General features: G+C 36.2%; 2 protein-coding genes across 2 annotated transcripts; one reads left to right on the forward strand and one right to left on the reverse strand.

The window, feature by feature from the left end:
* The first annotated feature begins 1,149 nt into the window (after positions 1–1,149).
* Positions 1,150–7,042, forward strand: LOC122042184 (zinc finger CCCH domain-containing protein 3-like). Its single transcript, XM_042602173.1, has 7 exons — positions 1,150–1,627; positions 1,856–2,022; positions 2,234–2,287; positions 2,801–2,917; positions 3,055–3,372; positions 6,226–6,474; positions 6,576–7,042. The coding sequence occupies exons 1-7, from the start codon at positions 1,564–1,566 to the stop codon at positions 6,849–6,851; spliced, it is 1,245 nt and encodes a 414-aa protein (XP_042458107.1). The 5' UTR covers positions 1,150–1,563; the 3' UTR covers positions 6,852–7,042.
* On the reverse strand, positions 6,881–8,115 carry LOC122043966. The gene is made up of 2 exons (XM_042604520.1): positions 7,246–8,115; positions 6,881–7,180 (listed from the first exon to the last, which is right to left on the reverse strand). Exons 1-2 carry the CDS (start codon positions 8,113–8,115, stop codon positions 6,881–6,883), a joined length of 1,170 nt encoding a protein of 389 aa, XP_042460454.1.
* Positions 8,116–11,483: the final 3,368 nt, after the last annotated feature.

The following is an 11,483-nucleotide window of genomic DNA, read 5'->3' on the forward strand; positions in this document are numbered from 1 at the left end:
GTTTTAAGAGATTGTTTATTGATTTAAAAGTTTGATAAGAGATATATTGATAAATAGTATTTATAAATTTTATTTGTTGATATTATTTATGAAGAATATAATCAATATTAACGAGTTAAACGTGGTCAAACTTGGAATCCGACAAAGCCAAAAAGCTGCACATTTCATGACGATCTCATAATTAACATTGAGCCTTTATTCTCCACCATCACCCCGCACACAAAATTGAAAGGACGCTGGGCAATGGTGCAGTTACATGAGATTAATTTTTTTTAACGACGGTTGATGTAGGAGTTTCGTTGATGGATCGTTTTTTTGATTTATTTGAATAGTTGGTGGAAAATTTTTATGAGTTAAATTGATCATTCTCAGGATTAATCAGCATTAGTTAGATACTTAATGCCAATTTAAAAATATGAAAAGAAAAATCTGAGTGCAACAATAGACGATTCATTGCAGGCTATTTTCTTTAAATGGAATGAAAATCTAGAATGTTAGATGGTTGGACCGCGTAGGCTAATTTCACCCTCCATCTCAAAATTAAAAAAATAGAAAGAAAAAAAACCAAAATAATCGACGTCAAAACTGTCATAGTTGACGTAGATAATCTGTATGCTGACCTACGAGATGCATCCGATCGAGATCACGCGGGGCCCGCGATCCACATCCAATAAACGTGAGCGTCGCCGTCTCTCGTCTCCGATCCACTCACTCCCGCACGCCTGCGCTTCGCGCGAGATTACGCCCCACCTTCGCCTCGACGTCTCGTTCCCACGAACGTCCATACGCGGTCTGCCACGACGCGGCCAAATTCCCAGCTTCAACGGTCAGAGCGCTGCCACCTCGATCGCGTACGTCTTGCGCGTGCGTAATCCAGGTCGCAATGCTTAATTTCTCCATTATCTCTGATCTCACATTCGATTCCTCCCTCTCCGTACGTGTTCGGTTTGCTAGCCCAAATCAAACTACTGACATTTTACAGCGAGTCTAATTGGATCCAGAAAGGAGGTCCCACTTGCTCACCAAATGACAAGCTAGGTAGCTTTTTGTGACGATTTATTACTGGACGGGGAGATATAAATATCGTGTTTATTTAGTTTAATTAACATAAAAAATGAGATTTGTTATGAAGGAATAAATACCTCATCATCGTTCGTTTTCGTCTTCCTCGTGTTGCATTTATCATTAAAGAATGAGCAGAATAAAATAAAGGGGCCAGAGCGAGAGAGCAGAGGAAGAGGACGAGAGTGAGGGAGGACGATCGCCTGAGCGATCCATCGAGATCCAAGACCTCGTCGGAAGACCAGTTTCGCCGTCTTCTCTGCGCCCGATTGGTGGCCTGAATCGAAGCTGATTTGCCCGTGGATTTCCTCCCACGGATTTTTGTCGGTGCGCCGCTTGTTCCGAAATGCTAGAGACCAAATCGCGTGGGGAATAATTCTGATCGCCGATCGGAAGTGTATTCGGCGGTGGCTGGCTCGTCGTTTTCCGCCAAATTTGTGGCTCTGGTTAGGATTTGATTGCTTGCTAAGTAGGGTTTTCTGTTACGCCTGGCGCGCGAGGATGGTCGAAGTCAGGCACAATGTTGGTCCCAATTTGTCAAATGCCTCACCGGATAACCTGGAAGGTGGTTTCTGGCTTTATTGGATTCCTTTTTTTTTCCAATGTTTTTTCATCCGTGAACCCTCGGATTTGCGTTTCATGTCATGGTTATAAGTTATTTTCTCTATATGTACAATCTGTCTCTACTTCGGGGGAGGAAAGGAACTTGTTTAGGGTAAATAGGGAAAATAAAAACATCATTCGGTGCCATTCTGGATAAGCGACTAATTAATCCCTATGGTTCCGATCACAGAAGCTATGTGGCAGTTAAAGATTGATCACAGCCGAGAGGGAGCTGAAAGACTTATGAGTCCTTATCCTGATCGCCCAGGCGAGCCGAACTGTCTTTATTATTTGAGGACTGGTAACTGTAGATATGGAAGCAGCTGCAAGTACAATCATCCTACATACACCGGGGAGGTGAGAGCCATGGAGTGCAATATATGGTTAAATGTTTTTTTGCTTAATCTCCTTTGAATATGATGCTTCTTTGTATTGTATGATAATTTGGTTAAATAGTCCTGAGTCGTCAACGGCTAAAATGGTTGTTTCATTGAAGGACAAATAAAAAAAATCAATTTCTGTCAATTTCGGTTGTTGCAATTAATTTGATTTTATTTGGTTTTTGCAGAATAATCAGTTTGGCTCAGAACTGCCTCAGAGAGATGGTCAACCTGATTGCCAGGTGTATTTTCCTAAACCAAACTGCAATGCTATTTAGGCAGATTTTCTAAATTTGAGAAGATCATTTTTTTGGGTTACTTGGTGACTTAATTTGTATGTGACTCCTCAAAATTCATTTTCCTATTTACCTAAAATATATTTTCCAGTTGGATCTACAACCAAAAATGTAAACCTCATTGAACCTGCACTGGGCAGTACCATTGATTTAAGATTTGATCTTAGTATAATGCCATAAACAATTCAACTTTGATACAAAAGGAAAGCCATGATAAAATTGGACTCTCTTCCTTATTGTTCTTCCTTTTCATAAAGAGAGAAGCAAGGAGAGGAAGAAACTTAAGCTGTGTTTGATATGCAATTTTGTTCTTGTTTTTCTATAGCTTTACTGTAAAACGAAAATTTTCTTGCAAAACTGTGATTGGTAGGACTATTCTTAGAAGATTGGTGCAACTAAAATGAAAGAAATAAAAAGGTTGGTTGTGATCTCACATTAATTGCTCAACTACTGTTGCAGTTTTTCCTGAAAACAGGAACTTGCAAGTATGGAACAACCTGTAAATATCATCATCCACGAGAAAAACACAACACAAAATTGGTTCAGTTGAATGTTTTAGGACTACCTATCCGAAAGGTATCTGTTGCTTCTTGGCCCCTTTTTTCAATTCAATTTTATAATTGCTTTATAATTTCCAAGACCTCTTGTGGTTAATATAATTGGATTTCTATCTAGTAGCTAATTGAGCAGCTTTCATTTGATTTGATCTCCAGGATGAAAAGCACTGCGCCTACTACATGAAAACTGGATCATGTAAATATGGATATGCCTGCAAATTCAATCATCCTGATCCTCAGCCTGCCACTACTGGAGCAACAATCCCTCTTACAGGATCCTCAGCCTATGGTTATCCAAATTCTGTGACAACAACATCAGCACCTCCAGTAATTGGTGGACTTTCATCATGGTCTTTATCAAGTGTTCCTTACATGTCTAGTCCGCATATGCATGCTCTCCCAGCTTATGTACCACTTGTTCTTCCACCAACCCAAGGAACTATGGGTGTACAGCAGGGTTGGAGCACTTACATGGTTAGTAGCTATATACCTCAGACTTGAAACCAAAACTCTTCAAATTAGCTAAATGAAGCTACTACCTCAGGTTTGGTAAAATCTGATTACTACATAATTATTTTCATCTGGTTTGACATGTCAAGTTGTAGTTTTACAAAGTGATTTCTTAAGGTGATATTCATGTTTCACATTTCAAATCACCAAAATAGGAGTATCTTGTTTAACTGATATTGACAATGGATTTAGTTAAAGTAATTAATTTCTCTTACAAAATTTCATTATTGAATGATTTTAGTCTCTTTATGCTCTTGTAGTTGTGTTGCACAACTATATTTTTGTCTTATATGCAACTTACAATCACTTGTCGCTTGCTTTTATGATACAGTTTTGTCATATCATGTTTTTTTTACCATTTCAGTAAATCAATCCTTATCATAAAAGCATACTAATTTGATATTTTTGAATGACTTTTTCTCAATGTCAGTCATAAATACTGAAAAATGTTCATTTTTGAAAAAGTAATTTATATCTCTAGTATACTGTTTGGTACTGAAATAGATTGGAGCAAACCGGCAAACACATTCATGAGTTTGAGCTAGACAGTGTTCAATCATGCTAGATGTTAGAAACAGAGGCACACACAAAAAAATGCAACTCAATTATTAATACTAGCACGCCATAGATTTTCACATGTAGAAGAGTTTACGGCATACTGGAGAAGAATATGACATGTCATTGCTTTGCCAGAATTACCAAGTCTCTGCCTAAATCATGTCAAGACCTGGCTGAATATATATATATCAACACAGAGGAGGTAAATCACGGGTGATTACTAGCCATTAGTACAGGTGGCCAAGGCATGGAGAAGGCATGCTCGGACACGCCGAATTTCCACCCCGAGACCTCATGTGGCAACCCCATGCCTTAACTACCGCATCGCTCCGAGGGGACAACTAGTTAGGAACACATGTTACCGTATACTGGAGATATGCGTGTTGATCAATGAGAAGAGGAAGCTAAGTGATAAACTGGAGTCTAGACTAATGCACCTAATCATTGAGGGCCTAAACTCAAAAACTAAAAAGAAGTATATATTGAACCACTTAAAAAACTTGAAATAAGAGCTCATGAAAAAGGTAGATCTGCTACCTTAATCGCCCCCAGTGCCTGCCCCACCGATATGGAGGGAAATAAGAGCTTATGAAATATGGTCAGCAAATAGTGCTGCTTTGTTATTGTCTTTCCATAGGATAATCAAAAGAACAGAATAGCAAATAGCAATATTGTCTGGTTTTGTAAAGGAAATATTGATTGCAGATGGATAGATGGTGGGTTGATGGTTTTCTGACATAAAATAATTTAAATATTGTTGGGAAATGATAGAAATCAATAACTAATTGTATGGTTTGGCACTGAATTGGCTGCCAAAGTTAGCTGCAAGACAAATAAAATCATGCAGATGTTTCATCATAGTAGTTCAAGCAAAGATAGGTAAAGAATGTGAATACGAAAGGTTTGCATCATAGAGAGCATTGATGGAGAATTAGTGGTTTTGCATCGAAAATGATGAGAACATTGTCCTATTGTTCATATAATGAATATTCTATGAAGAATAAGGCAGGCGTCTTTCCCTATTCTGTAAACCTAGAAATAATAACTCAAAATAGATCTAGACGAACAGGTTTATAATGTTGATCAAAATAGTTTAACTAAGCATTCATGACGGCCATCATGGTTATTGAATTAATTTTGTGAAAAATTGATCCCTAGTATAGGATGCTCAAGGGGTATATATAGTAAAAAGGAGAGTATCATACAAGTAATGGAGTAACTGTCAGAGGCCAGGTGCATGAATTAACTCAAGATCACAGTTATAGATGTGAATGAAGAAGCAAGTTCTATTTCCAACTGAAATTAATGTGTATAGCCTCCCAAAAAAATTATGTATTACCTCCTATCTTGATAATTATTGCATAATTAAATTGAATAAGTATAAAGATGTAATTACTTGTCTTTGACTTTGTATGCAGTTTGTTCATGAGGTTAAGTACGTTACATATTGTAGTAGTTATGCACTTGATGGGTTATAGTCTTATGAAACTCTCAATTCCAAATGTACATAAGTTGTAGCTAGAGATTTTTTGAGCAGAGATTATGGGATTAAGTCATCTTGGATTATTATGGTATTACTGGTCCATACCTTTAGGCATTACAACATTTACAACATTTGGATTTATATATCACACTTTAGTATGAGCCAGCTTTGTTACTAAAGAATTATAGAAGGCACAAAATCTCTTTTCGAGCTTCTTCTTCTCCGAATCATGCTACTTGCAATTTGTCTGCAATCTAAGCCTCTTGCCAGGCATGATAGTTTTATTCTACTGGTATTTGCCTGAAATTAGGTTATCTGGCACTTATCTGGTTGTTGCAATTGCTACTCTTTTTAAACGCATTGAGAAAGAACAAAATATTCTAGGCACTTCGTGTTAAACTTCCAGTGATAGTTGTTTCAGTATATTTAGTTGTTTATTAGGTAATTCCTCATATGCCTTTTATCTGATTTTTTTTTCCTTTCCCCACAATCAATAGAATCCACTCCACACCTTTTTTTCCTTTAGTTACCAGAGAACTCTTCAGGATTTTGAAAATTTGTAAACTTTGGCAAATTATTTTTAACCGTTTACTTCCTAGTTAGATATTTGTACATGATGTTTTTGAATTAACTTGGATGTGATTGCTTTCCTCTTTCAAATGAGTGTTTCGTCCTGTTGTGGTATCCATGCTTTAACATCTACAGAAGTTAATGAACGCTGTTGACAACTCAAATTCAACGATTATGGCACTTAAGAAACTGTAAATCCATGCCAGGGAAGCATGAACCACATGACCTCTGTTGATGGGCATCCACCTAACCAAATATCCAACTCAAAGCATCGAGAACGACCGGACTTTAGCCTGCCACAAAACTTACCTGAGAGACCTGATCAACCAGAATGTCAATATTATATGAAAACTGGGAGCTGCAAGTATGGAATCTCATGCAAGTACCACCACCCAAAAGAGCATAATCAAGCAGCTATTGCGACCATAGGACCACTAGGGTTACCACTAAGACCAGTAAATTTTTTCTCCCTTCATTTTCCTTTATTCGTCTCACTTCAGTTTTAACAAACAGGCCTACATTTTTTTTTTTCCTTTCTGTGTATCTGCTCACACAGGGTCAGCCGGTTTGCACCTTTTACACAGCATATGGAAGCTGCAAATTTGGAACAGCTTGCCGATACGACCATCCAATCATTGGATATTATGGCTATACTCTGCCTTGTTTCTCGTATCCTATCTCCTCAGTAGCACTTTCCAACCAAAACACCAAGTCATTAAAGTTGCCTGGCCAGTTCTCAAAATCCGGACGACACAATCTAGAAAACCATGAGCACGGAAATACTTCCACAGATACTCCTTCGAAAACTGAAGCTCCGGAAGAATCTCCATGATAAGAATTGTTCAGCGCTAACTGCCTCATTCAGCATCCATTCTGATCATCGTTCCGAGATGGAGATTTTGCTTTCTTTTCACCTGCCCTATCGAGCTTACCAATTCTTAGTTTGGGTGTAAGTTCATGGAGGCATGGTCTTAATGGCACGAACTGTTGTAAGTTAAAACAATTTTGTTCCACAGATTCATGGTCGACGGCGAAGGACTCCAACGTGGCGCAGATGTGCCACTTGGTGGCGTGGCTCGTCAGCGCCTGAGCCTTGTGAGTGATCTTGGCGGCGCTGCGCAGGCAGATGAATAGCCCCGTCACGAGGACGATGGAGCACAGCTGCAAAATCTTCAAAGGTTAGAATTTATCGAGTGTTTCTGGTAATGAACGGTGAGGAGACTTACGGCGAGTTCCCCGGTGTTGAAGAGGTTGTCGTCGGAGTTGGGGCGGAGGGTGACGAGTGCGGTCGCGAACTGGCTGGCCGTGACCGTGACCATGCCCAACAGGATGAAGACCCGAAAGCGGTGGCTGATGACCTTGAGCTGCCGCCTCACGCGGAGGTGCTCCCGGAGGACCGCCTCCACGTCGGACTCCTCCTCGAACACCGCCGCGAAGTCCTGCAGCCGGAGGATGTGCAGATGGCAGATCAAACGGAAGAGGACGCAGACGAGGAAGAAATTGGCCGTGCGGTAGATCCACGAGGCCAGCTCGAGGGCGCAGGCGGTGCACCCGGCTGCCACGGGGTGGCCGTCGAAGAAGGGAACCCTCCCCGCGCCGGCGCCGTACCAGGCAAGTTTGCACGCTGTCTCCGCCGCGAAGCAGGGCACGACGAAGGCGGCGAGGAGGCGATAGGATCGGCGGATCTCGGCAGCGTAGGCATGGCGGACGCGGTCGGAGTCGGCGCGGATGTGGAGGAAGAGGAAGCGCCGAAGCCCGTAGCGGCGCGTGAGGGCAGAGAGGGTGATGAACGAGAGGGCGGCGGCCGCGGTGAGGGAGGTCTGGGCGACGAGGTCGTAGGGGCGTCGATCAGCGGCATAAAAGAGGCCGAAGTGGGAGAATGCCGGGACGGCGGCGGCGAATAGTAGGAAGACCAACCAGGAGAACGCCGCACGGCACGCATCCGACTGGTCGAGACACATCCACCGAAGGAAGGTCCGGAAGCCACGGATCTCCGCGTCGCCATTGTCGTCGTCGTCGGCGTGATCGTACAGTGGCATCGACTTCGTGGAAGGGAGGAAGAACGCGGAGTCCCCGCCGCCTCTTCCTCTCGGCATGGAGCTTGGATGGTTGCTACGATGGCAAAGCGGAGGCGATCGGAAGGTAATGGAGAAAGCTCGGAGGAGAAGAAGAGGTATTAAAAAAAGGAATCGAAGAGGGAGAATCGGCCATTGGAGGGGCGTCAGAGGGCGCGAGCGCGGGCGCGGCGCTTTTGTGGATTTGAAGCGTCTGTGAGTTTTTTAATGGAAGAAGAGGGGCGTTGAAGGAGGAGGTGACAGTTATCACTTCATTGTGGCATTCCACAATGGAACGAAACCAATTTTAAATATTTATAAATCGGTCAAAAATAAAATAAAAAATCTTTATTTTTATTATCATAAAAAAGAGGTAAATAATAAAAAAAATATTTTGTTTCACAAATGCTTTCATCTAAAGTCAAAAATCAAAATGACACTTTTTTTTTTGTTAGAATAGTCAAAAAAAACAAAAAAAAATCCTATTTCACGTCAATATATTTTTATTTTCAAAATTATTCTTGTTTCTTTAGACTATTGTAGCAATTATTGATTGACACTTTAACTCTTATCAACATAAGATCATAAAGACATTTCAATTTTAATTAACACTAATAAATTATATTATCGTAGTTATAAATTATACTAGTTATAAAGTATAGTTGCTATAATATGTGTATTTTATCTTAGTTAATATTATATTATAATAATATTTTGACTCTGATCAATATTGTGTTGTAATAACTATAGTGATTCGATAATATATATATTTCATCTTTAGTCAATATTGATTAACATAGGTTAATATTATGTTATAACGGTTACGAACTATAATTGTTATAATAAAAGAGTATTCATATCAATTTTTTTATAATAATTTTAAAATATGAGATAAATCATTCACTTTATTAAATTTAGATAATCATTTTTCACTGTATATTACATAAGCTATCTTAAAATTTTTATTATCTTTATTTTTTTATTATTTTCTCTCTTTCCATCATTATCCAATTCATTCTTTTTTTATTCTTTCAAATTAAATAATATTCTAACTAATTCATTCTTTTTTTATTCTTTCAAATTAAATAATATTTTAATAGTTAGAGAATCGATTTCATTATAAATATATAGATTAGCTGATGTAAAAAATTTTTAATATAAAATATAAAATTTAAGATAAATTTTACATTTAGAAAAACTTATGCTAATAATTTATTTTTATTAATAATAGCTAATATTATATTGTAATAATTATAGGATCATAAATGTTATAATTGCATAACAATTTTTTTAATTGACATTTTCTTAGGTAGCTATAATAACATAAACATTGTCCTTGGGGCTATGGTATAATGGTAGGGTATCTAAGTTGTCACTCAAGCATTCGCGATTCAATCCTCAAGTATAATTTATTTGTAGGAATTTTTCTTCCAAATGAGACGCGCAACCAAAGGATACTAGACTTCTCGACTGATTATCACGAGCACTTCTCGATTTATCCTGATAACTAATAGAAAAATTTTATAAGATCAAATCAAGATTAATCAACAAGATTAACTTGATTTATCATTTGTTTTATAATAGCATAAAAATTATAAGTAATTTTAGAAAGTAAAATGTATCTAAGTGATATGTGACGTGCTTTTGAAAAGGAATGCCCTTTTGACATATTCCAATAAAAAAGCATCTTTTGACAATTGTCTTTTTCTTAATAATTTTAACTTAGTTTTTTAAAAAAAAAACTTGAAATTTAAAAAAACTATTTTAATAATTTTATAATAATTTTGTAAAATGCTCCATTATAATAATTCTAACTAAAATTGCTAAAATAATTTTAGAATAAAAGTATTTTTAGGATAAAAAATATTCTTTTATTTTTTTTAATATAACACATTTTTTATGATAACAAAAATAAAATTCACCCTTTGACCTTTATAAATTTATAATCAATTTATATTATCATATTGTTGCTCATATTTTGTCTATTTTTTTTTATTTTATCTTCATAATTTCTAAAAAAAAATAATCATATTTTTCCTCTACTGGCTAATCATCATTCTTTTTATGGGATTGTACCTCACCTGTTAAGATTAATCGAATAAAATTACATTTTATAATTTTGAAAGAAAAAAAAAATCAAAATTTTGACATCGTTATAAGATTTGATTTGTCTCTCAATTTGTCAAGAGGAGTTGGAGAATACTTATTCTTTTAGGAACCACATTAAAATTTTAACAGAAAAAAATATTTTCCTTTTTAATTCTATCCAATCGTGTTAGAATGAGTATTTTACTTTTATTTTACAAATTGTTAGAAGTAAAATATACAAGCAAAACAAAATTTCTTTATATAATTTTTTATAATAGTAATATGTCAACTTAAACAGATGTATTCTATATTTTTGAAATATATTTCATAAACATTGAAGTATTCAATATGATCTCAATGCAAAGTGTACACTTTTTTTTTAGTAGAGATATATTTAGTTTTTAATTCAATTTGGTTTATAATGAATCAGATTGAAATGGAATCAAAATATTGATTTGATCACAAAGTCATCGCTTTGGTGTCAACTAAAATAATATCCAATCAATTTATCATCGATAGACTTCGACTTTATAATAAGTATAGGAACAATTATACTATTCTCAATACATTGTCATATATAATAAGTTTAGATTGAACAATTATACTATTCTCAATACATTGTCATATATAATAAGTATCTTTTTATATGTTCATCGAGTTATCATTAATAACAGGCATTGACTTAGAATAAATTTGGTTTGGATATTTATAATAAGTATTCTTTTATATTCTTAGTCATCTAATCTTCAACAGATTGTTACCAAAAGAAACAGTCATATTTCCTTATTTATTAAAAAGAATATCCTAATTTTAAAACTATCAAAAACATCAAAAAAAAATAATATTATTTCCTTTCTACCCCTCCCGTCAACCTCCTAAATCCCCTATCTTCAGACGATGTTGATTTTTAATTTATTAATAAAAGAATATTTGATACCAAAACTCCCATAAATATAAAAGGAATTTTAGACCACATTAAATCTATTGTATACAATTTTACAAGACTCTATATTACAAGAAGTTTCTACGACTTAAACTCATGACTTCTCATTGTGAATAATAATTTTTCCATTGCATTAAAACTCCCAATTTATCAAATTTATTCATGATCTCTAGCTTATTGATAATTTAATAAATTTGTCAATATTTATTTTTTGATTATTTATGTATATACTTTCAATTTCACGACAGATTAAACCAATAAGATATAAGGTGTTTATTGACTTTTAGTGGAGTCTTAATTTTAACATGTTTACATAATTTCAGATGAGAGCTTCATAGAAGTTTTGAATGTAGTGGGCACAAAACATTGCATCAACAAC

Source organism: Zingiber officinale, chromosome 2A, assembly GCF_018446385.1.
Source record: "Zingiber officinale cultivar Zhangliang chromosome 2A, Zo_v1.1, whole genome shotgun sequence".
Classification (NCBI taxonomy): Eukaryota; Viridiplantae; Streptophyta; class Magnoliopsida; order Zingiberales; family Zingiberaceae; genus Zingiber; species Zingiber officinale.